This window comes from Ostrea edulis, chromosome 6 (assembly GCF_947568905.1).
Source record: "Ostrea edulis chromosome 6, xbOstEdul1.1, whole genome shotgun sequence".
Classification (NCBI taxonomy): Eukaryota; Metazoa; Mollusca; class Bivalvia; order Ostreida; family Ostreidae; genus Ostrea; species Ostrea edulis.
Genome location: NC_079169.1, coordinates 83,468,200 through 83,495,256, shown reverse-complemented (window position 1 = coordinate 83,495,256; position 27,057 = coordinate 83,468,200). Strand labels below are relative to the sequence as shown.

The 27,057-nt window shown below is 35.0% G+C and overlaps 1 protein-coding gene across 2 annotated transcripts in view; it reads right to left on the bottom strand.

The window, feature by feature from the left end:
* The window catches only part of LOC125646990 (importin-7-like), a 34,494-nt gene that overhangs the window by 2,609 nt on the left and 4,828 nt on the right, over nt 1-27,057 (bottom strand). For both annotated transcript variants that reach the window (XR_007359954.2, XM_048873689.2), the window contains exons 2-27: nt 22,926-23,007; nt 22,673-22,829; nt 22,162-22,320; nt 21,848-22,004; nt 21,673-21,762; nt 18,917-19,011; nt 18,715-18,785; nt 18,510-18,612; nt 18,268-18,313; nt 14,664-14,763; nt 14,248-14,441; nt 11,553-11,642; nt 11,253-11,418; nt 10,764-10,805; nt 10,544-10,662; nt 10,164-10,286; nt 9,440-9,506; nt 8,569-8,694; nt 8,244-8,341; nt 5,650-5,742; nt 5,278-5,498; nt 4,813-4,958; nt 4,565-4,630; nt 4,141-4,211; nt 453-594; nt 62-178 (exon numbers count right to left, since the gene is read on the bottom strand). Coding sequence is in view for 1 of the 2 variants with exons in the window: in XM_048873689.2 (XP_048729646.1) it covers nt 62-178; nt 453-594; nt 4,141-4,211; nt 4,565-4,630; nt 4,813-4,958; nt 5,278-5,498; nt 5,650-5,742; nt 8,244-8,341; nt 8,569-8,694; nt 9,440-9,506; nt 10,164-10,286; nt 10,544-10,662; nt 10,764-10,805; nt 11,253-11,418; nt 11,553-11,642; nt 14,248-14,441; nt 14,664-14,763; nt 18,268-18,313; nt 18,510-18,612; nt 18,715-18,785; nt 18,917-19,011; nt 21,673-21,762; nt 21,848-22,004; nt 22,162-22,320; nt 22,673-22,829; nt 22,926-23,007 (2,941 nt within the window). In the remaining variant the exon portion in view is untranslated. The remainder of the gene's footprint in view (nt 1-61; nt 179-452; nt 595-4,140; nt 4,212-4,564; nt 4,631-4,812; nt 4,959-5,277; nt 5,499-5,649; nt 5,743-8,243; nt 8,342-8,568; nt 8,695-9,439; nt 9,507-10,163; nt 10,287-10,543; nt 10,663-10,763; nt 10,806-11,252; nt 11,419-11,552; nt 11,643-14,247; nt 14,442-14,663; nt 14,764-18,267; nt 18,314-18,509; nt 18,613-18,714; nt 18,786-18,916; nt 19,012-21,672; nt 21,763-21,847; nt 22,005-22,161; nt 22,321-22,672; nt 22,830-22,925; nt 23,008-27,057) is intronic.

Here is a 27,057-nt window from a genome sequence, read left to right as displayed (position 1 = left end):
CTTTTTCTTTACTCGTGCCATCCTTCCACAGATGACAAATATAACCTATAGAGCTACTAACCTGCTGCTGCACTCCTCTGATCGGCCAGCTTGAACACTTCCTCTACTTCCTTTCTTTGTTCCTCTGTCAACTGACTGATCAAGGAGTTGTACCAGTTTGGGTCACTGGTCTGGAGGGCTAGAATAAAACCACAATATAGAAACAAGTCAACCATAAAAATAGCCCGAATCTTTTTTCAACAACCATTAAAAATATCAGTATCCACAACCATGTGGGCACATACTTAACCACAGTCACATACAACCATGTGGGCACATACTTAACCACAGTCACATACAACCATGTGGGCACATACTTAACCACAGTCACATACAACCATGTGGGCACATACTTAACCACAGCCATGCCCTATCTTTGGATAATTTTGACGACTTTAGCTAATCATGCTTACTTTGTACAACAGTTTTGAAGATCATGTACTCGTCTACAGCGCAGGTATCCTCGTCCAGTGGAGTCTGATAACTCTCCAGCGCGGTCTCTTCCGTTCCGTCATCTGTGTACTCCCCATCACTGTCGTCATCTTCATTATTTGCCTAACAAAGCGCAAAATCAGCCAAATCATTCAACAAGCCTACCATGCACTGCCTTTACTAGAGATAACAATTCAAAATATCAATACTTCTTTTCACTTAAGGGCTATTCCAGCAAAAAATGTACGGGAGGGTTGGACGGCACCTTATCTTTTTTTCTGTGGGTGGTGGGTGTAAATACATTTGTATGGGTAGTTGTGGTTCCAAAGAATTGAATTGTATGGGTGGTTGTACAATCAATTTTAAAAAATATAAAGCGTGATCGCTTTTTTTCATGTGGAAAGCGATTTGAACGTGATTTTTAGTCCAGTTTGAAATCGGCAATTTGTTTACTTTTTGCGAATTGAAGGCGGATACGTTGACACCCGAAAACTTTGCATGCTTCCCGCTCGATGTAACCTTATCGCTAACGTAAAGTCCCGAGCGTTTCGAAAGAATACCAGAGCACATGGCAGGTACCCCGAATTACCCACAGAAATTACCGAAATGCCCCATAAAACTACCGAAATGCCCCTTCCAACGCATAAATTAGAGCATATTTAGTTTATATATGTTTAAATTTGATAAGAAAATGCCAAATTGTGGTTGTAAATATAGAAAATTGTGTTCAATTCTCGCATTAGCGATATTTCAAAGAACGATAACTCTAGCAAAATCTTGCAACCTCTGTGCTTCACCGAAGTTTTTCTCCCTATAATTCTCGTATCCCCCCCCCTATAATACTTGTTTGAATTATTCTTTGATAATTTTGTTCACTGCTGTATGAGAACTATAATTCTTTAGTTAAATAGAAAAATAGTTTGCATGCTTCCCGATTGTCGGTCGATGTAGTTCAAACGATGTGAATAATCGATTGCCATTTTTCAAAAATTGAAAATGGCTGACGTCGGTATCTTTTTTTAATAATGCGAATATTCCTGCCGCGACTTAACTAAAATCCAAAATGGCTGACGAAGCTGAATCATCCGATAAAATTGAATATTGTTTTAATGTCCCTCTTGAGAATCTTTCACTTATATGGAGACATCACCATTGCTGGTGAAGGGCTGCAAAATTTAGGCCTATGCTCGGCGCTTACAGTCTTTGAGCAGGGAGGGATCTTTATCGAGCCACACCGGCTGTGACACGGCCTGGGGCGTTGGATTTTACCTCTTACAACAAGCAAGGGGTATTGAGGCTCTATTCTATACCGGATCCCATAAGAAAACAATAAAAATCGAGAGAGATATCCCTATCCCGGGAAAACAAAATCGAAAGTATGGGATTATTAACTTTAAATTTCTAATGATTTTAGACGTCTTGATATGAGTGAAAAATTCCCGAGAGAGATGTTAAACAAGATACAATCAATCAATCTTATGATTTTATTCTAATTAACTTAACATTTGGGGTAAAAAATAAAGTAAATTTAATATATTTATGCCATAATCTTGAAATGAATAAAATTCGATTATTTTTCGATTAATCAAAATCGAAAAGGTGCATCCGATTAATTATTTTCCCCCAATTGCCCATCACTAATGTTACATGTATATACATGTATTGAAAACATTAAATGAAATAAAATTAATACGAATATTTATGCTTTTTCATTCATTGTTAGAAGAAACAATGAATAGAGGAAACAGGACATTTTACGTATTTGATATTATTAACTCAGATAAATTTTTGGCAACTATTTATCTCTTATTCAAAGAATTATAGTTCTCATAAAACAGTGAACAAAATTAACAAAGAATAATTCTAAAACTTCGGTGATAGCTCCTCAGATCAGCACAGAGGTTACAAGATTTTTGCTAGAGTTATCGTTCTTTGAAATATCACTAATGTGAGAATTGAACACAATTTTCTATATTTACAACCACAATTTGGCATTTTCTTATCAAAATTGAAAATATATAAACTAAATATGCTCTAATTTATACGTTGGAAGGGGCATTTCGGTAGTTTTATGGGGCATTTCGGTAAATCACGGGCATTTCGGTAATTCGAGGTACCGGCACATAGCCATGGAAAACGAGAATGACCCAAGAGCATGGAATATTGATTCGCAAGACATATTTAGAGGTAATAACTTGTTGATCACACACACAACTCAAATCGACAATCAAGGGACTTAACAAAATAATGCCTTGAAAACTATGTTGCGCTCAGTGCATACATGTTAACAAATGGCTTTTATGGGTTTTCTTTTAAAGAAAAAAAATAAACTACCCGAAGATTGTCTATGCGTGGAAATTATCTAGTGACTTCATCAGAGTAGGATAGACTTATAAACTCTGGATGCTCGAATTTTTTATACTGTTTTTGTTTTCACCGTCATTGATTCAAAATTATGTTGGATGAATGTAACTCAAGTTACGGACAGCTGCTTGGGCACAGTAAATAATGCAGATTACATGGTATTAAAATTATGGAGTCCAGATTTATATCAATTTAGATGGGTAGTGGTGTACTGGTAAAATTCGATTGTATGGGTGATTGGTCCAAAGAGAAATTTAATTGAATTGGTGATGGGGTAAAAAAAAAAAAAAGTGCCGTCCACCCCTCTCCCCTACATTTTTTGCTGGAATAGCCCTAATTGTAGTGAAAGCGAAATGTTGTCGGACCGACGGACATGTCCGGTAATTTGACTCTCGGTCCGGAAAACTTCGTTATATTTCCAGTCCGAATGTCTGGTGACTTTGCAGCAACGATTTCGGAAACTACGCAGCATTCCCCCCCCCCCCCCCTCCCCCCATATAACTGTTGATTTCCCCCAATTTTGAGACTAAAAATTCCTAATTCACTTGCCGAAAAATAGACCACTGAAATCATAATTTTCTTAGTCTGAAACGTTGTACGAGTTAGCTAAAATGGTCACTTCCGGTATTAAATCGGAAGTCCATATCATGGCAGTGTGTTTTGTTGAGCTACGATGATTCCTTATGTCTCACAACAACAAATATTACCGTAAAAAAGTTTGTAAAGAGATGAATTCTTGTTTTCTTGTCTTTTAGTTGAAATCATTTGCCTATACATTGGTAGAAAATTCCCAATTTGTTCAATTTTGACGCTATTTTCCCCAATTCAATGGGTACCGGTACCAGTGGGTAGAAAAATATCACTGCTATGTTTCGACTTCCAGTTCCGTTTATAAAAAAAAAAACATACAAAAACGGCAACGTGTTCCAATTAAAATGGAACAGTAATGCAGTCCCCAGTAAACCTTTAAAACGAGAATCCAATGACCAGGAGGCTCAAAGTCTTTCATGTTTTAATATAAAAATAATACTACTTTTTTTTTGGTCTGGTAAAATGTGATTCGGTCTGGTAATGTTCCTGTGTTTACCAGACCGAATGTCCTGTAAAACATTTCAACATTTCGCGATCACTGTAATTGCACACATATTGTTTACATCAAGTCTGATATTGCAGTCATATTTCATCATCTCTAGAGAAGCTTTGACAAGCTACTGCCTTTCCTAATCTTTCTATATACACAGTTTAAACCAAATCTGTGATATTGCAGTCATATTTCATCATCTCAGAAAAGCTTTAAAAACTTACTGCTTTTTCTAATTTTTCTATGTATTGGGCACCCTCCTCATCTATTTCATCCTCTGAGCTCCCAAGTTCCTCTGAAAAGATTACAAAACACAGGCTAGGAATTCCTTTTGAAATGTCATTAAATTACTTGTAAGTTTCATCCTCATCTAACTTTGAACTTCAGCCAAGATTTTTCAACACACAAATCATACAAATAAAGTAATAAACAAAGAAACAGAGTATAAACATTTTTTCCTGACAATCTTTGTGGATAAATGTGATGGTAATCTTGCAAAACATGCATTTAAAGCCACACAATATAAGAGGTAATCATAAAGTGATCGCAAAATTTACATGCAAGTGTTCAAGATAAATCCGAGCACACTCAATGCGTGGAGATATGGGTTAGAGTTTATCAATAACTATTGTTCTTGACTAAACCTACCATTGCCTTCATCATCCTCATCCTCATCTTCATCATCACTGTCTTCATTCTCCTCTTGAGCTTTACCTGTCAATATACAGATTACAAAACTGATCTTCGTAGCAGAAATATGATTAAAACTATAAATGTACCATCTCGTCACATCGACAAAACTTTACAAATCATGCTTTACCCTAGTTCTAAACCTCCATTAGCATGAGAGAAAAAATATCTATCTAGCCTGATTATTCTCCCCTGCGATAACTCACTTGCATATGCTCTTTTCAGTCCTTGGAACAACACAAGAGAAGCAGGTAAGATCTGAGAACCAACGTTGCTTATTTCAGTAGGTCGGTTTCCAGGCATGTTAATTAAAGAACATAAACCTAACACACAAATCTTTCTGTCATGTAACCTGCAATAAAGACACAAGTTTTATTAATGAACAAACCAACATCAGACTATCTAACATTTAAAATGGCTGGAAGTTGTCAGAGAAAAAAATTAGAGTGATTGACAATTTAAAATCATCCTCATCATATTGCAATATTCATCATCCAACTTCCGATCTCCTAATTACAAACATGCACAAGATCTCGGTGTAAAGGTACTTTCAGCCAACAAAAAAGAGAAAGCAAATTCATTTTTACATTTCGTAACAAAAATGTCAAAGAAACCTAAACTTCCTCCAATAGTGAACCCCCTGCAATTTTCTAAAACAAAAAATCTCTTACCCCAGAAAGCAGTCCACATCATGGAGCCACTGTTTTAAGAATTGTTCCAGTATAGATCCTGTGACATTGTCTATATTTAACTTATTTAACGTGTCCAGTAACAGAGGCGTGTTATAATACAGTGCCGCGATCACAACTTGTAAACACATTGTCCGTAATTCGGATGTCAGAACTTCACGAGTGAGTCTTTGTAACACTAAATCTACAAACGATGGCACCACCTACAAAAAGAAAAGTCAGAGTCAAATTAGAAACTGCCGGGCAACACCGCAAAAATTCCTCACTCAAAGTCTGCTCTTGTTTTAAATTATCCCACACTTCACTACATTCTTCATTTGCACACCTCTCAGTTCACTAGGAACCATCACATACCTGATCCACTTGACCATGACATTGTAACAAGATGACCTCTAACAGTTTTGCAGCATGGCACTCAGCATCCTCCCCAATTTCTGCTGACATCACCTGAAATATTTCAAAATCACCTGTAATATTTCAAAGTATAAATGCTAAACTCATCATGAGCTAAAACTGTTGTTTGCTTCACAATATTCATAAGAAAGATAGAATAATGGTTTCTTCTTGTTACAACTGAATCTAGTACAACACTTTCAGAAAAGCTGAGAAGAAACTCCCATTTCTGCTACTGTGCATGAATTACTGACTAGAAATCTTGGAAATTACCATACAGAATTCAAACTTTACTAACTATAGTTTCAGATTCAGACACCTAAATTTGCTCAACAGGGTTTACTTTCTGTTTGTCGGATTGGACAGAAAAAATAATGCCCAATAACACTGCAAAATATACCCGAAAAGCAGGGCATATCGAATGGTGGGAAATAGTGAATTTGTGCTCATTGAAGAATAAACACACCCCTTTGACATGAATTTGAGACCAATTAATGTAATTCTAAGACTATCTATTCTGCAGTGGAGCATTACTCAAAATATATAAGACATGCATAATCTAATTTCTGAATATTATTGATAACTATTCAACATACCTGAGCCAGTGAATGACACATTAATAACAAAATCATATTTAGAGACGGATGCCTCCGAAGGGCAGACAGACAGACAAATGGACTGATGATTAAATTATACCTTCTCCTAAACTTATGCAGTAGTCTCTGTGAGAGAACAGATTGTTAAAACAATTAGAAGATGATTAAGTCACTAAAGTTGAAAAAAAATAAAACCCTATCTGTAAAATGGCAATTTCCATCACTTCCTCGAATGTTAAAAATGACAGGAGCACAACTTTATTGTATACACAGAAATCAAATCCGCTTATTGGTTTTCAAGATATAAATATATTCTGGACTTTGACAACATCCCCTTCAAAATGGAGAAATATCCCCAATTCTTTGAATGTTAAAAAAACCCTGTTTACACATGTTATATGTGACTGGTACATTACCTGTTTACACGTGTTATATATATGACTGGTATATTACCTATTTACACATGTTAAATTACCTGTTTACACATGTTATATATATGACTTGTATATTAACTGTTTACACATGTTATATATATATATATGACTTGTATATTACCTGTTTACACATGTTATATATGACTGGTATATGACCTGTTTACACATGTTATATATGACTTGTATATGATCTGTTTACACATGTTATATATGACTGGTATATTACCTGTTTACACATGTTATATATGACTTGTATATGACCTGTTTACACATGTTATATATGACTGGTATATGACCTGTTTACACATGTTATATATGACTGGTATATGACCTGTTTACACATGTTATATATGACTTGTATATGACCTGTTTACACATGTTATATATGACTGGTATATGACCTGTTTACACATGTTATATATGACTTGTATATTACCTGTTTACACATGTTATATATGATTGGTATATTACCTGTTTACACATGTTAAATTACCTGTTTACACATGTTATATATGACTGGTATATTACCTGTTTACACATGTTATATATGACTTGTATATTACCTGTTTACATGTGTTATATATATGACTGGTATATTACCTATTTACACATGTTAAATTACCTGTTTACACATGTTATATATATGACTTGTATATTAACTGTTTACACATGTTATATATATATATATGACTTGTATATTACCTGTTTACACATGTTATATATGACTGGTATATTACCTGTTTACACATGTTATATATGACTTGTATATGACCTGTTTACACATGTTATATATGACTGGTATATGACCTGTTTACACATGTTATATATGACTGGTATATGACCTGTTTACACATGTTATATATGACTTGTATATGACCTGTTTACACATGTTATATATGACTGGTATATTACCTGTTTACACATGTTATATATGACTTGTATATTACCTGTTTACACATGTTATATATGATTGGTATATTACCTGTTTACACATGTTAAATTACCTGTTTACACATGTTATATATGACTGGTATATTACCTGTTTACACATGTTATATATGACTTGTATATTACCTGTTTACATGTGTTATATATATGACTGGTATATTACCTATTTACACATGTTAAATTACCTGTTTACACATGTTATATATATGACTTGTATATTAACTGTTTACACATGTTATATATATATATATGACTTGTATATTACCTGTTTACACATGTTATATATGACTGGTATATGACCTGTTTACACATGTTATATATGACTTGTATATTACCTGTTTACACATGTTATATATGACTGGTATATTACCTGTTTACACATGTTATATATGACTTGTATATTACCTGTTTACACATGTTATATATGACTGGTATATGACCTGTTTACACATGTTATATATGACTGGTATATTACCTGTTTACACATGTAATATATGACTTGTATATTACCTGTTTACACATGTTAAATATGACTGGTATATTACCTGTTTACACATGTTATATGACTTTATATTACCTGTTTACACATGTTATATATGACTTGTATATGTTCAGGACTGGACAGGAAGGCTGGAGTGTCCACGGTGATGTAATTATGAAGAGCTGGCATCATATCTTCAAATCAATACACATTAAGTTAGTGGATTTCAGGACTTACAGGGGTGTTCATTAACAATGAATCTGGACTGACTCAGAAAAAAATTAGAGTGTCTGACAAACTATTTTCATGTGTGATCAAATTCTAGTTTCCATCATAGATCAGTCCAATTAACTCATCGCCATGATACAGAATTAATCTTTCTTATTGTAATCATACAGAATTAATTATTCTGCTAGGTTACCTGTGAAGTAGTCGATGCCATCCTTCTGAAACATCTCATACAACATTCCAAACACTTGCCACATGTGATGAGACACCTGAGCACTCGTTAGACTGTAGATCAGGGATAAAACCTCCTCATAAAAGTCTGAAAATAAAACACAAACATCACCAAGAATTACAACCTGGGCTGCTTGAACAACCACTGTTGTGGATCTTCACAAATCAAGCGTTATTAACAAAGAACTGCATGCAATAAGGGCTACTTTCTGCTTACATACTAGTAATCAGAGCATTTTCAGAACACATTTACAGGTAAATTTTATCGGATTCATTCTACAATCATCTCTTATATTGCCCCTATAAACCAAAGTAATATTCAGTCCATGCCTCAATTCAGCCAAGCATTCCTTACTGACCCTATAACCCAAAGTAATATTCAGTCCATGCCTCAGTTCAGTCAGGCATTCCTTACTGACCCTATAAACCAAAGTAATATTCAGTCCATGCCTCAGTTCAGCCAAGCATTCTATTCTATTGTAACATGTTTTAGGCTAACATTGTTATGATGTCAAACGTACAACTGCAAAGACCGATACAATTCTATTGTACAACGAAATCTTCAGAAAGCAAAATATTACTCGTTCTGCAGGATAAACAATAGTAATTTTCTTGAAATACGAGATCTGGGTGCAAGTCAAAAGCACGATTTCTTACCTTCAACCAAATACCACTTGTATAGCATTTAAAAACAGCAACATTTGGGCTCTTACTTGTATCTATCATACACAAATCCAATACCACTTAGAGAGTATTTAAAAACAGCCAACATTTGGGCTCTTACTTGTATCTATCATACACAAATGACAAGGAGCAGTGTGGAATTTATTTACCCATTATATTTTTCTGTAATATGACTCCTATAACATTCAGCACGATGCCCTCTAACTGGGTCAAAATCTGAAATGCAAAATATCAAACATGAACATCAGGGGGAAAATTGACTCTATGTAATGGTGATGTAATTATGAAGACCTGGCATCATATCTACAAATCAATACACATTAAGTTAGTGGATTTCAGGACTTACAGGGGTGTTCATTAACAATGAATCTGGACTGACTCAGAAAAAAATTAGAGTGTCTGACAAACTATTTTCATGTGTGATCAAATTCTAGTTTCCATCATAGATCAGTCCAATTAACTCATCGCCATGATAGTACTTTTACTTTTATTTTTTTTAACTACATTGCATTACATGTATCTTTTACAAAAGACACAATTTGCACAAACATATGGAGAGATGGATAATCAGACATAAATTATGGGGTACACGTATATATCAAGTGCCACCAACACAAGGAGTGCATAATCTAAATACTGTATCAGAAGTTTTTTCTCCTGTATGTAAAGTGTTCTTAGGTGTCAGGCATTACAGGCATACAAGTAATTCCTAAATGTTGCTATGCCTCACAGACAACACTAAACATACCCCCTCCCCCTAAAGTGAATTGTTTGAGAAAAACTTACTAGTTCTTGGATCTTCCTTACAATAACATGAAAACAATGCAAATTAGACCCCAAAATTAACAACATTTATAGTAGGGTAATATATACCTCTTTTTGGTTTTCCATAACATTGAGAATGGTTTCCATGGTATTTAGGATACCTAGTGCAGTAATGGCCTTTTCTTCTGAACTGTCCATATCTGCTTCTATCACTTGTGCAAAAGTCTGAGCCTATTATCAATATGATCCAGTGTCAAAACATGAACCTACTTCTACATGTACATATAATACTGTATGTATTTACATTACTTACATGCATGACTAGGTCAATTCACTTAATAAGCTAGTATTCCATTTAAATCATAACTTTAAAAATTTAGCAGCTTCCACTCATTAGAATGCCAGTTAAATGCATTTCTATATTCATAAACAAGGAACAGCAACAGGTCAATGCAAACAAGCATATAATTCACTGTCATAACACTGACCAAATGTGTCATCATTTCTACAGCGAGCGGAGTGACCTCCCTGTCAAATGTTATCACTATTCTCTGCATCACACTGGTTAGGTCATCATTCTCCGTCTCTCGGATTACTTTCAACAGTTCTAAAACAAAACCATAAAATGTAAGTTTAACTCGTCTAAAAAAAAACCCTTCTTTTAACCAATGTAATTTAACATACAGTTTCAACAAGAAAAGTACTCACCTAAACAAATTGGTTTGACATGGGGTTGGATGTAGTCTTTGGCTGTAAAAAAAGAAAGAAAAAAGAATGCAACATTACAGATTTCCTCTGCGATGATCAGGAACTATGCCACAGATGAAGATTCTGCTCAAATTGACACTTCAGAGAACATTGATGCAATCTTATTGATCTGATGAACCTTTTCAGTAACCAGACTTGTACTTTAAACCCTAAACTAAGTTATTAAAAGTTCTTTTCTTTTAATAAGTTGAAGATTTGGTGCATATCGAGATTTGGTGCAATGAATCTAATGAACTTAAGTAAATATTGTATGCTGGAAATTGTTTGGTTGTCTTCACACCGATGCATTGAAAAATGGTTTGATGCATGTTAAGTTTAGCAAAACCAGTATGTCTAAAGTGACAGGTGAACTTTTCTTGGGATGAAAGTAAACAAGAAACAGGATAAAATTCTACACAATTTCCAGCTGTGTATTACTTAGACAGTTACCTTTTTCCTGTTCTACCAGAAGAACCTGCAGCGCTACGGCAGCCTCCACACGAACAGGAAGTTCCTTGTCTGAACACAAGCAATTTCGCACCATTTCCAGAGACGTTTTCAAATTTTGTTCATTCTTAAACTTCAGTTCACAGAAATGTTTCAGCACCCATGCAGCCTGTAATGTTAAATTATCCATTCACATTTACTAATCTGTAGTGTTTGTCAATGAACATCAAAAGGGTATAATCTATTCACATTTACAGATTTGTTATGCAATAATATAGAATTCACTGACATATGAAAACTTACCCTGGCTCTCAAGAAGCCATGTTCACTGCTGAATTCTGGGAAAACATGTGTGGCCAACAGCATTTCTGCCTGGTCTTTATATATCTTTCTCTATAAAGAAGTGTCAGAGTGGTATAGTCAATAGGTCTGAATTAATGGACCCAGCCCCCGTCCCAAATTATTGAGAGTTCAGTTAAATAAAACTTTCACTTCTACTACAATGTACATGTAAATACTCCAGATTTCCTAAATAATCTCTTGTCTAAATTCACAAACTGTCATACACAAGCAATGTCACAAATTTAGTGGTATACTATCCATAGCTTGTGTATGGTATAAAATTTTATCTCTTCAATTATATCAAGTTGCTTGTGCCTAAAAAAAATTCCATGTTAAATATATCAAATAATAAATAATTGTGTTAAAAGATATACAAGGACAATTGAACAAGCAAATGTCTGACAAAACCGCCCAACAGTGTCAGAATTGTCAACCCAAAACTTCGGAACCAATTTTTTTCCAACAATAAAATAAATAACTGTAAATACGGATAAACATAAACAAGAATTAAAACAAAAACCAATCCAGGATTGTTCACCGCGTTCTGTCTCGGCTTTCTTATACTCAAGGAAGAAGTCTGGTTGTTCTGAAATTTTCCACCATAGATGCAAGCTTACACAAGTATTTTACCACCAATATATCATATGAATGTTACATTTTACATTAACTAGTTTCCAAAGTCAATACTTCTATTATTCTGAAAACTGACTCAGGAAAAAATTAGAGTGTGTTTGACATGATATAATCATCAGCATCAGTCACTGTTCTCATCATCGACAAGTTTTCAAAATACTCTCAAGTGAGAGTTTATAGTTGGAGCAATTTCATAATAGCCTATCAAATGCAGTATCCTATCAACTTTGAATAATGGGACCAAGGGACAAAATACTCACTTGTATTAACTTGGAAAGACTGATAAATATATCTTTCATAAAATGTTTTCTTTTGAACCCAATCTAAAGTAATGACAATGATTTGAACAGACTTCCAACTAAATTATATGTGGAGCTTACATTTGTTCCAAAGAATTCTGTAAAGATATGTTTTCTTTTGAACCCAATCTAAAGTAATGACAATGATTTGAACAGACTTCCAACTAAATTATATGTGGAGCTTACATTTGTTCCAAAGAATTCTGTAAAGATATGTTTTCTTTTGAACCCAATCTAAAGTAATGACAATGATTTGAACAGACTTCCAACTAAATTATATGTGGAGCTTACATTTGTTCCAAAGAATTCTGTAAAGATATGTTTTCTTTTGAACCCAATCTAAAGTAATGACAATGATTTGAACAGACTTCCAACTAAATTATATGTGGAGCTTACATTTGTTCCAAAGAATTCTGTAAAGATATGTTTTCTTTTGAACCCAATCTAAAGTAATGACAATGATTTGAACAGACTTCCAACTAAATTATATGTGGAGCTTACATTTGTTCCAAAGAATTCTGTAAAGATATTTCCAACTGCAGTAAACCATGGTTGTAGCAAACGCCTAGGGCCAGGTAAAATCAAATCAATATAAGCAAAATTCGTTCTATCCAACCAAGATTTCATTATTTATCTCTTATTGGGGAAGGAATGCAACTTTGCAATAAATGTGGATTCACTATATGCGTATTCATTGTAAGCATGTTTGACTGTACAGTGCTCCCTCGATATATTGCCCCCCGTTGTAATGCCTACCCGCTTATTGCCTGAAAATTCTAACGAACAGATTTCCTCCCATGTTAATACCCTCGTTATAATGCCAACCCCACATAATGCCATATGCCACTGATTATCACAAACAAATCGTAAAATTTTATAGGGTTTACCAAGGCTCGAAATTTGCAAGAAAAATAGCGAGTAAAAATAGTGGACACTCGAAAATCTTAGCGAGTGGTGATTTACAAACTATGATCATATCGTATCCGTTTTATACAGTGATGCGCTATTCGCTTTTCTTCAACTTGCACTCTGAATCATACAAATGCTTACAAAAATGACCGATTTCAACAACCGTTTCTATCCAGATTTTTCTTTTATGATGTTTTTAAGAAACTCGGGAGTGGTAGAAAAAGTTTATTTCAACCCCTGGGTTTACCCTCGATAATAATGCCAATTACCTCGGGAATCACACCTGTACTTTGATAGCTGTGCGGTGAAGTGCGACAGTTCGGATTAGGTATGCAGGTGGCCAGGTTAATTACTAATAATAGTTGAATTCAACCCAAGATCATTTAAATGTTTATACAGAATGGACTCCAAATAACTTTCTGGTTTTGAAATTCTTTGACTGCTCAGTAAATTGTCCGTTTCACTAAATTCGCTATATTGCCCAAATTCGTCTTGAACAAATGTTGGCAATATATCGAGGTAGCACTGTTTATGCAATGCTGGTGTCCTCATTGGTAAATATAGACATCTCACTTCTTCATAGACCCCAGGTTGTGCTGCACCGGAAATCATAATTTAACATGCCTAAATCGGTCAAGAATATTGGACAGGACATAAGCATGTAAAAAAAAACTTTCCAAATAATTCTCTCTGCTAAGATCGGTCAAAATTGGTCAATTAAATTCTTAACTGTGGTAAGCCAGAAAAGATTTGTGAAGGTCTGGTTGAGGTGACTACCATTTCATCTACAGCTGTATAAAGCCTGGTGCACTCACCTTGAGAAGGACCTCTGCAACAGCTCCAATCATGTGAAGGGCTCCGTCCTTCTGTCTGGGATTGACTTGGGCCTGAGTCAGGACCTGCATACAGAATCCCATGGCCTTCTGTAACACTTCCTTGCGCTTGGAGGCAGCAGAATAAAACAAAGTCTGGGCAGCAATCACAGGTGACAGGAAATCCTCAAACACATCTACAAATCCAGTACAGACATATTCATTCACAAAAACTAAACACAGCAAATGACAGGCCAGGTGTACTGTGTGCTTCTGATAGTCTTTTCTCAGCTCAAGAGCAGACTTAACTATTTCCCCCAATTTCAAGCTTTAAAGATTTCCTTTCAGGGACAATAACAATGATAATTACCATATCTAATTCAAGATTTCCTTTCAGGGACAATAACAATGGTAGTTACCATATTTAATTCTGATATACTCTTGTGGATCAGTGTTCCAGAGTTCCTCATCTTCATCGCTGTGACACATCAGAGGGAATATCACTTCCTGCACTATACCCTGAAATACAAACAGCCATCAGATTCAAAGTAACAAGTTTCCTGAACCATCCATTGTCATAACCTTAAGGGTTTTTTATGTGTGCAAAGAGCATGTCAAATTTCCATGCACATCTGCACACAAACATTGTCTAACTTTGCACACAAATTTGAATGAAATCCTGTCAACAACTGTGACAAACTAAAGTTACCCAGATTTCATTGTTGGTAGACTGTACACTGAATTTAAAACCATGAAGTCATGAGACTAAATGGGAGTTATGATCAGTAAATTGTTCTAGCACTTGTACGAACTAAGCAGATTAAGCAAATCTGCCAGCAGATAAAGCGCAGTAATGTTTCATTATAAATACGTACTGTACAGAACCTACACCTAAATACTACCATGTGTTGGCTTTAAAAAAAAAATCCAAAAAAAAATCACGTGTCTGCTTTTCTGCTCTCCTCATTTCTATTATCAACAGGACTCCCAATATGCATTTCTCTTTCATGAAAATCCAATTTCGAACATAACAAAATGTAACAGAAACTGCACTCATATATATATATATATATATATATATATATATATATATATATATATAAAAAACAGCCTTCAAAGGCACCCCCATATTCTGATGAGAAAGTCCAAGTTATACAATTACACTTCAGTACTGATCATTTATTTGAAGTTTTATTCTAGTCCAACTTCAACTGTAGTAGAAACTGAAAAAACCTGGATGCCTTGCACAATTACACTTGGCAATGTAAGAGGAACTGGCGGAGGACAGATTTCAATCCACAATCTGATCTGCTCTCTATAAGAGTTACGTGTATGTTTGTGTGAAGTAAGCACATCAACTCTGAAAGATTACCAACTTCTACTGATTGACAAACAGATGGACAATCTACCTAAATTTAAGCAAGCCTACATAAAAACACCACATAGCCTACTGATACAGTTTGTGTTACCGTATTTTGCCGAATATAATACGCAGTGGTGTTTAATACGCACCCCCCACTTTGAGCCTAAAAGTTGGTGAAAAAACCCACTTCGGGTGTATAATACGCAGCAAAAATTTTGACCAAGCGGTAATCTTTATTTTTATACTTGGTGTTAATTTTCACTTAACATTTTTGCAGAAATAATGAATTCTAAACAATGCACAATAATTTGCAAACTTTTTGAGATGAGGTCTACATCGCGGTAATCTTCAATGAGAATCTTCAGGGAAATATCAACCCGGACAAGCCTGTTCATTTCAGCAAAGCACGAGATTTTGTAGCATTAAAGTCTTAACTGACTCGATATTTCCTTTGTTGAAACTTAAAATCAATCAAATAGCCGATGTTATAAAAATAAAATTAAACAATTAAACTATCGCTTATTTTACTGTAATCAACACACCATGGTAGGTACAAAGATGCAAATTATCAACTCCTTGTTAACTACGATGACTATTAAAATGTGTGGAAAAATTTTTTGTTAGGTATTTCTTTACCCGGAGGGGGTATCTAACAAAAGCAGTGTACACAACAATGGCTTCGTAAAACACATGCTTTTACGCAAGAATAGTTATTTCAAAGATTCAAATAAGTATTTCATTAAAAATTAGGCCTATTCATAAAACTTACAATAAACAAACTTTTAGCAAGTGACAAAATTATTTTCCAACAATTTTAGCATGTGTCAAGGCATTACTGTGTACACATGCTTTCAATAATGGCGGCATGCGATGTAATGAATAGTCAGATCCAATGCAATTTGATTGGCTGTTTGTTTCATGATAATTGAATTATTTAGATATTGTAAGGGCTGTTCCAGAAATGATCAAATGGGGGGGTCGGGCGGCAAACGATATTTTTTTGTGTGGGTGGTTGTATTTTTTCATATTTTAATTGGTCCGTCGTTGGACTGTTAAAAAAATATTTATTATGGGTAGTGGGTAGTTTCTATTGTTTTATTTTGTGCCACGTGGGTGTTGAGTTTTCAGAATATTTTTATTGTCGCTCTTGTCGTGTTGGTTACAAAACGTCGGAGGGAACATTGAAAACATGCTTTCGAAATGCTGCTTTCGAAATCGGAAGTAACATAGAACTATTCGAGTTGTCGCTCTTTGCAGCGCATAACTTCCCATTACGGCACTCTTCAAATTAGAGGCGCGTTTAGTAGGGTCCCTTTGGACGTGATGGCGGCGAACTCTGTTCTGTAGATTATTACAGTTTACAGTGCTTCGATTTTGGGAATATTTTGAAACCAATAGGTACTCGGTTTTCTAATAAAAATAGGCAAACCTTAGTTGATTTATACGAGGGTACCGATGCGTTATATTTATCAGTCAGTGTGATGGTGATATAGAGGCCTCCGGGCGCGGGCTCCATTAGAAGACGAACGATTCGTGGAAAAACATATCCATACCCATTTCATGATAATAGCATCGTTTGGACTCCCAATCTTTCCAACATTCCCGCCATAGATGCCTTTGATTGTTGATGTGACATCGTTTCTTCAGAACTACTGTGATACAATGTCGCACAGGCATTACCGCATCATTGACTAGAATGTTTGTCCCGAAAACCTCGCGAGATTTGTACCGTTTTCATTTTTAAAAATATTTTTGTGGTGGGTCTGGTTAGTTTTTTTTTTATTAGATGGGTCATTGTAAAATGAGTTTATTAATTTGATGGTTCATGGGGTAATTTTTTTTTTTTTTTTTTATGGGTGCTTGGTATATACAAAAGGTGCCTCCCGACCCCCCCATGTATTTATTTCTGGAATAGCCCTAAGTATATATATCACATTTTCTGCAATTTTACGTTTCTGTAGTAATTTTCTTGAGGTCGAATTTTCTACTTAATAAATAGGTGAACGTGAAAAGGCGTACAGTATCCGGAAGCCTTGGTCTTTGAGTGAAATATTACACTACTTAATCGCCGAGTTTCATCTGGAAAAAAAAGGTCAAAAACCTATTGTGGTATATAATACGCACCCCTTTCTGGCACAAAAATATTCTCTAAAAAAAGTGCGTATTATATTCGGCAAAATACGGTAAATAAAAACACCACATAGCCTACTAGTACAGTTCAACCATTGTGAAATTTGTCACATAAAAACACCACATAGCCTACTAGTACAGTTCAACCATTGTGAAATTTGTCACATAAAAACACCACATAGCCTACTAGTACAGTTCAACCATTGTGAAATTTGTTACATTAAAACACCACATAGCTTGACATTCAGAGATGACCTGAAGTCACCCAGACTTCATTGTCGGGAGTCTCAGACTAATAATACCAGTTCACTGATTTGAACTCGAGTTCTACATACATACAACTGTATACTGAATTTAAAACCACAAGGCCATGAGACCAAATGGGAGTTATGATCAGTAAATTATTCTAGCACTTGTACTAGTTAACTAAACAGATCAATAGAGTCTCTGCCAGAACAAAAAGTGCGGTAATGTTCCTTTAAATACATGTAGTCACTTAAAAACATATTGCTTCAATAAATAAATCTTACCTGCATGTGTGGTTTCATGTACTTCCAACTGAAAGCATGGCTAACCCTAAAAGAATGGTTCAAACAGTCAGGTAAGACAAAACATGAAAAACCACACTTCAAAACACATAAAGAGTTGTTTTTTTTCCCTTTTCAATATATATTTTGATATTCCTAATCTTCACAAACAGAATACCCAGTTACAGTCAATCATCAATTTCATGCCACATACTGTCTTTGATATCATTCATTTTGCTACCCACCCCTGATTCAGATAGTTGATAGCCTGTTGAAGAACTCTTGGGGCCACGTAAGTTTTCTGTCTGTAATGGTCCAACACTTTAAACAACACCTGGATAATTCCTCCTAAAATTTAAATATCAATAAATACAGTGCGTATAAAATACATCCAACATATAAAGGAAACGCAACACTAAACCGACAAGTACTGCGACAAATTCTTCATACCCGAAAAGGATTTCAGGTACCATTCTGAAAATTGTGTGTATTCTTTGGTAATGTTTCCTGGGCTTCCATATCTATAAAGAATTGAGTGGTTAATTAGAACAATGGTTTGAAAAAAACCCAGAACATCTGCCATATCATCAGTCAGTATTCATAGCATACACACTGAAACTCAATTCACTAAAGGAAAAAGGTGTAAATATACCTTTCAAATACTCTGGACAAAATGTGGACCGCCCATTTCTTCACCTTCCACCATGCTAGTTCTGGTCGTTCATCAACATCTATTTGATTGGTTTGCTAACAAAGAAAATTGTCCTTTATTGTCAACTTTAGAACTTAAATAAACATGTATAAACAGTTAACTACAACATGTATATATATAAACGGCAACATGTACATGTTTTAACTGCAACATGTATGTATAAACTGCAACTTGTATATATATATAAACTGCAACATGTATATGTATAAACTGCAACATGTACATGTATGTAATGCTAACAAAAGTCTTGTGTATTTTCATGCTTGTCTGCACCTTGTTAAAAGTATATGTACTACTGAATATTAGATAAACAAAGTCAAGATTCTTGGCAAGATAGCACCTTACAATGTTCAAACAAACAGAAAATAATGCATGTGTCCCCACTCCCTTATACCAACTACTAATAAATAATAGCTGGGAGTTAAAAAATGGGATTTCATCTGGCACCATTTTTCTTACAGTTTCCATACAGTAAAACTGTAATTCACAACTGAATGGTGCAAAGTTACAAAGAGCACACTAATTAATGGCAACTTTCTCCCTAACTCTGAAACGGGTGTGTCCACAACATGTATGTAAAAACTGCAACATGTACATGTATAAACTGCAACATGTACACTGCAACATGTACACGTATAAACTGCAACATGTACATGTATAAACTGCAACATGTACATGTATAAACTGCAACATGTACATGTATAAACTGCAGGGCTCAACATTAACTTAAATTTCCAATTGTTCATCGGACAAGCTGCCACCAAATGTTACTTGTCCGAATGTATATTTTACTTGTTCAACTCTGAATAAAAACAAGGTAGAAATAAGTTTCTTGACCTTTATTTCCTTCATCAATTTTATTTATTATTTCTCCTATTGGGCTGATTCGTTGAATGTCTTCACCGACCTTATCAGCCCACTCACGCCAACTTTCTTTTCTGCACATTGCCTATGACTTTTACAATGTACAATCAACGTATCTTTTTGAAATTTTGATGTACCTATAAAAAGTTAACATGATTTGTCGGCGCATCCTTTATTGCTACGACAAATTTGACAAAACATTACGCTTCCTTGACGCCTGTCTGAGCTACTTGAAGGGCCAAAGGTACTTTCACTTTCTCGATCGCCTTCGTACGTTAATCCAGGAAATTCTGATTTCCAGCTCTCTTGAAATAACCTTTCTCTTTTCTTCTCATGCTTTCTCTTTCGATCTTTTATTGTAGCTTCTTCGTCCGAATCATCTTTGATTCTTTTTCTTGTTGATGTAAAGCCTGACTTTGTCAGGTTCATAATTGACTTTGACTAGTTCTCATGAGTACGAAGACCAGTATACATCATGGTCGTATTGTTTATATCAGTTTCGTATTTGAAAATTGCAATGAACAAAAACTCGCTTCGGTTTACGAATATCAATATTTTTTTTTATTCCAAGTCAAAGTATTCTACAAATATAACAAGTACAAGCTTAAAAAGTTACTTGTCCAATCGGACAAGTGCCTTTACAGATTGACTTGTCCGATCACAAAATGAACTGGACACGGACAATCGTTAATGTTGAGCCCTGAACTGCAACATGTACATGTATGTATGTATGTATGTACATGTATGTACTGCTAACAAAAGTCTTGTGTATTTTCATGCTTGTCTGCACCTTGTCAAAAGTACATGTACTACTGAATATAAGAATACCCCCCACTTATCCCAATGTCCCCAAGGGTGTTGTTAATAGACATAAATTACCTCTTTCCTGAGTGTAAAAATATAGTATGCCTTTGTAGAAGAAAATGGAAGATATAATCCGAACACAAATCCATGGTATAAACCTATAATTTTGACCTTGAGATCAAAGGTCAAGGTCATAAAGAGGTCATGAATGTACATGACACATAGTCTCATGGTGATACACCCATGTCTTATGGTATGACTATGTCAAAACCCTATAATCAATTTTGAACTTGAGGTCAAAGTTCAAGGTCATAGAGGTCATGAAGGTACCCGACACATCGTCTCATGGTGATACATGTACACTCATGTGTCAAATATGGTATGCCTATGTCAAAGAACAAAGAAGTCATGGCCCTGACACGAATCCACTGTAAAAACCTTTAATTTTGACCTTGAGGTCAAGGTCATATGGAGGTCATGAAGGTACATGACACATCGTCTCATGGTGATACACTCATGTGCCAAATATGGTATGCCTATGTCAAAGAACAAAGAAGTTATGGCCCAGAAACGAATCCATTGTAAAAACCTTTAATTTTGACCTTGAGGTCAAGGTCATATAGAGGTCATGAAGGTACCCGACACATCGTCTCATGGTGTTCCACCTGTGTGCCAAATATGGTATGCCTATGTCAAAGAACAAAGAAGTTATGACCCGGACACGAATCTGGAGACAGACAGACGGACAGAATGATTCCTATAAACCCCCCCAGAACTTCGTTCGGGGGGTATAACAAAGTCAAGATTCTTGGCAAGATAGCACCTTATAATGTTCAAACAAACAGAAAATAATGTATGTGTCCCCACTCCCTTATACCAACTACTAATAAATAATAGCTGGGAGTTAAAAAATGGGATTTCATCTGGCACCATTTTTCTTACAGTTTCCATACAGTAAAACAGTAATTCACAACTGAATGGTGCAAAGTTACGAAGAGCACACTAATTAATGGCAACTTTCTCCCTACCTCTGGAACGGGTCTATCCACAATCTGTCGTACTGCCTCCATCCACAGGGTGAAGATGTCTTTTGTTAACACTTCCAGAGGAAGATAATTCTGCAATACAAACAGTTTTATTATAAACAATAGTACTCTTATTCTCTAATCATTAAAAAGAGACGAGTTTAGCTTGGTAAAATACCTGAACAAATGCATAAAACACTTTAAGGATCTGTTTTTGCAGAAGAACAGAATATTCAGATTCATCTGGCATGAAGTTTACAAGACGTTGGTACACAACTGGCAAAATCACTCTCATAGCATCATCCAGAATTTTTCTCTCGTCTGGTCTCTTGTACCTGTAGAGCACACAACAAAAGCAGACATCTGTTAATACTGTACCAAATACATGAATTATTATTCATTACGTTTCTTCCTTCTTTGGGATGTTTTGATTGCAAACATTAGAACTTACTCAAAAGACTTTGACCATGATACGGGGACAATAGAACTTACTCGTAGACTTTGACCATCTGATACAGCGACATTAAAGCTCCCATCCAAGTGGTGTGGTTGTCTGACTGGATGTATAAGAGGATTTTCTCTGGGACATTGGGCCAGCGTCCTGGATAGTCATGCTTAATAATGTGACTGATGCACACACACAGCTGAACCCTGAATTCAAACAGGAAAATCACCAAACTCCTTAAATATCTAAATGTTGTTAAGGTTTCTTAAAATTCTCAAGACCCAATTTAACAAATGGAAATAACTAATATATTGCTATATATTTTCTCATTGTTTGACATCAGTATTTACAAATGCAATAGCAATGTGATTATATGATAAAAAATAATTTCCTTTTAAAAAGCATTTTCGAATTTCTGCCTCTATGGAATCTGTCCCTGAACTTTCATTTGTGACATCACTAGTTCTCTAGTGATATCACTAGTTATTTTGTGGACTACTGTAGCTCAGAAATCCTTGGTTTACATCCTTGTCAATCAGACAAGCCAGATACACCCACCTGACTGGATCCGGGGCATGTATAATGGCCTCTACTACGTGTTCTCGGACAGCAGCTCGGTCGTTTTCATGGATAGAAAAAGGAACTGGGTCACCTGGTTTTTCTACCTCCCTGTCTTGCCAAAACTGGGTCACCATGTTTTTCAAGTAAATGACACCTACAAAATAGTTGTTGATAATTACAGTTGTGAGTCTTACGTATTTCTTTTCAGTTCCAATGAAATCAATGTTTTTTGTTTTTGTTTTTAGCTTACCTGCTTGTCTCACTGGCATGTCAAGCTGATCCGACATGATTGCCTGCAGCAAAATAGGACTAAATCCTATGATTTTGTGAACCTAGAGAAAATGGAAAAACTTTATCAAATAGATTAATCTTCACAATATTTAAACAGTAAATTCCAGCATTTTTAAAAACACTTAATGGTACCAAAACATCAGTATTCTGAATGGATTTTAGTCTTCAGGAAAACCATGTTGTGCCCTGACAGGGATTTAATGAGATCCTTTTTACTACCGGTAAAGGGTACCTTTCCCCATTTGAAAACAAATGAATATTTCCCCTTCCACAGGTAAAAATTCCCCTTGAAATGTAGAAACTACATTAAAATGTATGGGAATTTTAACAAAAATCATTTTATACATGTATATTCTAAGTATTTTTCTATAAATATCAAATTCTTGCAATATAGACAAGATTCAGTAATCAATCAATTGATGTGCCTATTTTTAGATATTATGATCTGAGAATGTCCCCCTCCCCTCCCCTGGAGGAATCATAATTGAATTCTCAAAACTTTCCCTTCAATATGAAATGGGTATAAAAAAGCTGGATAAATCCCTGCCTGATTATATGATTTCAACTTCTCATTTGACTTTAAAATGAAGAGGCCCATAGGCCTTATCAGTCATCTGAATATCAATTAGCTTAAAATACATTAGCCCAAAGGGCTACAAAATCTGTAGAAATGAATTTACTTTTAAATGAAAAATGAGAACATTTTACTTTGAAGATATCTATCGAAATTGCATGTTGAATCTGACATAAATCAACATATTTTCTTAGAAGTTATGCAAGAAAATCTTCTACATCTAGTACAAATAAATTCATCACAATAAGACCGATTGTTAAATAAAGTGAATTTATAAATAATTAAAACTGATTCTCTGGGGAAAAAATAGGAGAAACCAAAAAAAGTTTTACATTGAATTTCGACACATTTGCAGCATAATCCCTCCGTCACCCAGTAAAATAGAAATTATTGGAGATGTGAAATCAGTGGGCTTTTTCAGAGTTGTGTGAACTTCAGCGTAAATTAGGCTGAATTGGAATTTTTAAGAAAACCCAGTAACATGCAAAGTACATGGAATGTGAAACATGTGTCTTGATAAATTTGTATTACTTTTTACAATCACCACTGTTGGCAACAAATCAAGAATAATAATGGTATGGTTTACAGTCTATGCGAAAGTTTTTTGGACCACACAGGACATTCGGTCCTGTGTAATCAATGAACACACCGGACCGAACCAAATTTTGTCAGACCGAAAAACCTAATGTAAAAAAGAGAAACACGTGAAAATGCAAAACCAAGGAAATCTTATTTATTATACTAGTAATACTATACCAGGGATCCCTCCCGCATAATACTTTAGACGGTCCATGCGGTTTAATCACATTCATTTACGTATTTGGATTTGTGTGATATTTTTTTTTACTTATAACAAACATTTAATTGACTCCGCGTCAAAATAATAAAGCTTAAAACCGAATACTGAGACATCGGACATTCCGGTCCGGTGTAAAAAATGACACATCGGACCTGAGGCACTGCACATCGGTCAGGTCCGACGTCTTTCGCATAGACTGGGTTTAACTGACAACTTATATCAAGAACACTATGAATTATCTGTTAATAACAAAGGAAAATCAAACATGGTTGATTAACACACCTGCCTGAATTTTACTTGAAAAACATGCAATAAACAAACTGATTCTGATCTCAAAAGTTTCTCCTTGAGAAAACTTTCACTACATTTTGGGAACTTATTGCTAAACTTCTGAAAGATACAGAGGCAAGATTCGGTCCCCAAAAATTCACATAAGCCCGTAACATGCATGACTATTTCATCATCAAAACCACTGATTTGAATATCAAGGATTATGGTAACAGAAAGTAAATGACATAAGAGTATGACCGAGTGTTGTAACACTCGAAGACAGAGATGGCAAAATCTGTAAGATTGTCGGCCCTTTTTGTACATGATTGTTAACGGTTAAAACATCGAACATTTTGCCTGGTTAATCTAATTACAGAATATCAAACTTCAAATAAAAATATTTTTTAAAAATATGTATCTTCATTTAATGATAAAATTAACAATTTGAAATTAAATTTAAATGAAATATGAAGACCTAAAACAATGAAGAGATTAGTGAACAAGTTTCAATGAAGGAAAATTTGGTTTTAAATTTTACTTTTCGAACACACCACCAATAAATTGGGTAAAAGCTGAAGCCAGAAATGTAACGTGGGTGAAATAAAAAAATAAGTTAGTGTCCTTAGACTATTCAATCAACAGTTCTTCGACAATTCAATCAACAAAAAAGAAAATGTGTCTGCATTATGACAGGGAGAATGGGGCAAAGTCTTGTATAATATGTTTCAGATGAAAGGTGAAGATAACGAACAGTATTAAATCTCACAACTCCCATAAGCATTACACAAGAGGCCCACAGGCCTTATCGATCATCTGCGTACTAGTGAAACAGTGTGCGAAATTAACCATGGACCGATAGACAATGTTTATAGAAAATCGAGTCGGTCTATAACAATCGAAATAGCTATAGACCAACTTGTCTATAGGAATTCTGAGTAAAAAAACTGGTTTCCCGCCGCTTATTAAACATATATGAGAAGCAGGACCAGTTTATATGTATTACGCTTATGTTTATGTGCACCCCTTAGCTGTAATAAAATGTTCCACAATGTAATTACAAATCTCTCGAAACAGATTATTCCATTTTCAATCAGGGAGAGATGGGGGGATCAATTTGATATTTCCTTCAATGTATGCCATTTTTGTGCAAATTTGGAAAGTCCTTTTTTGAACGATTAAAAATATGTGGAAGGTGCACGCCCTGTAAGGCCACATTTAAAAATATGTTTGTTTCCCCTCTCCCGACCCTAAATTTCAGAGGAAGGTCGGTAGGTAGGTAAAAAGTTTTTTTTTTTTTAGCTAGCAGAATTTTATTTATTATGAAATTCCCATAACCATTAACAATGCCCGATACCAAACGTCGTGAATCACATCATCCATGTTTCCTCATCAAACTCGTATAGTCAGTTCTCGCGTAAATTCTGCTTTGATTGCCACGTTTTGCAATTAGGGAAGGTGTCGATATTTCGGACAGTACTTCATGTATTTTGGAAATGCTCATTATCTAACCACTAAACTTAGGCATTGGACTACATGTATACATATTGGTTGATTCGACGAACATTGGGTTTCATCAGAATTTTCTCTGCTATTTATGCCACATACTAACACTTAAATAAAGTTAGGGAGAATGTTGCAACTATGGACAATGGTGTTAGTTTTGGACACATGGTGTTATAAAATTGGTAAACTCGGTTGCTGTCTTTTATTTATGGTTCACTGACATTTTATTCTTTTGTTTTTTTTCACATTATCTTAATTTGTATATGATAGTGATTTTGATTATATTTTTAAATGATATCGGTAGATCTAGTTTACCAGAAAACGTTTCAACGGGACTTGATTTTGCCGATCAAACAAAATGGATGCTGACATCAACCAATCAGAGCTGAGTTACAAATGTGCATATAATTAGGTGTTTTCCAGTTTGTAAATATAGCATTAGTTCAGAAATAAGTTAAATTCAGAATGCTTCTGATTGACTGTCAAAAATATCGCATCCGTCCGAAATATCAGCACTTTCCCCTACTGAAGAACACAACTTGCACACTGGATGCCCCGAATTCTCTTGTTTCCTCGCTCCTCGTATAGACAACATTTCTCCATCTCGATCTTGCAGATCACTAGTCCGAATTGCGAGCCGAATTCAATGTTAAACTCACTTGTACCTAATCAATAAAACAATCATGATTCTTGTACTTATTAATATCGATTAAAAGAAAATATCAATCCAAAATTCGATATTAAACAGAAACCAACAGTTGTAGTCAACCGAATTTTCACTGCCATTTGAGCAAACGAGTCTCGTGACTCAAAACAAAGCTCGACAGTTTGATAAAATGTTTTCAAGAGACTGTTTATGTGATGAAAGAACCCATAAAATCGATATTAGTAAGTACAAGAAGAATCGTTTTATTGATTAGTTATGAGCTTAAAATTGAATTCGGC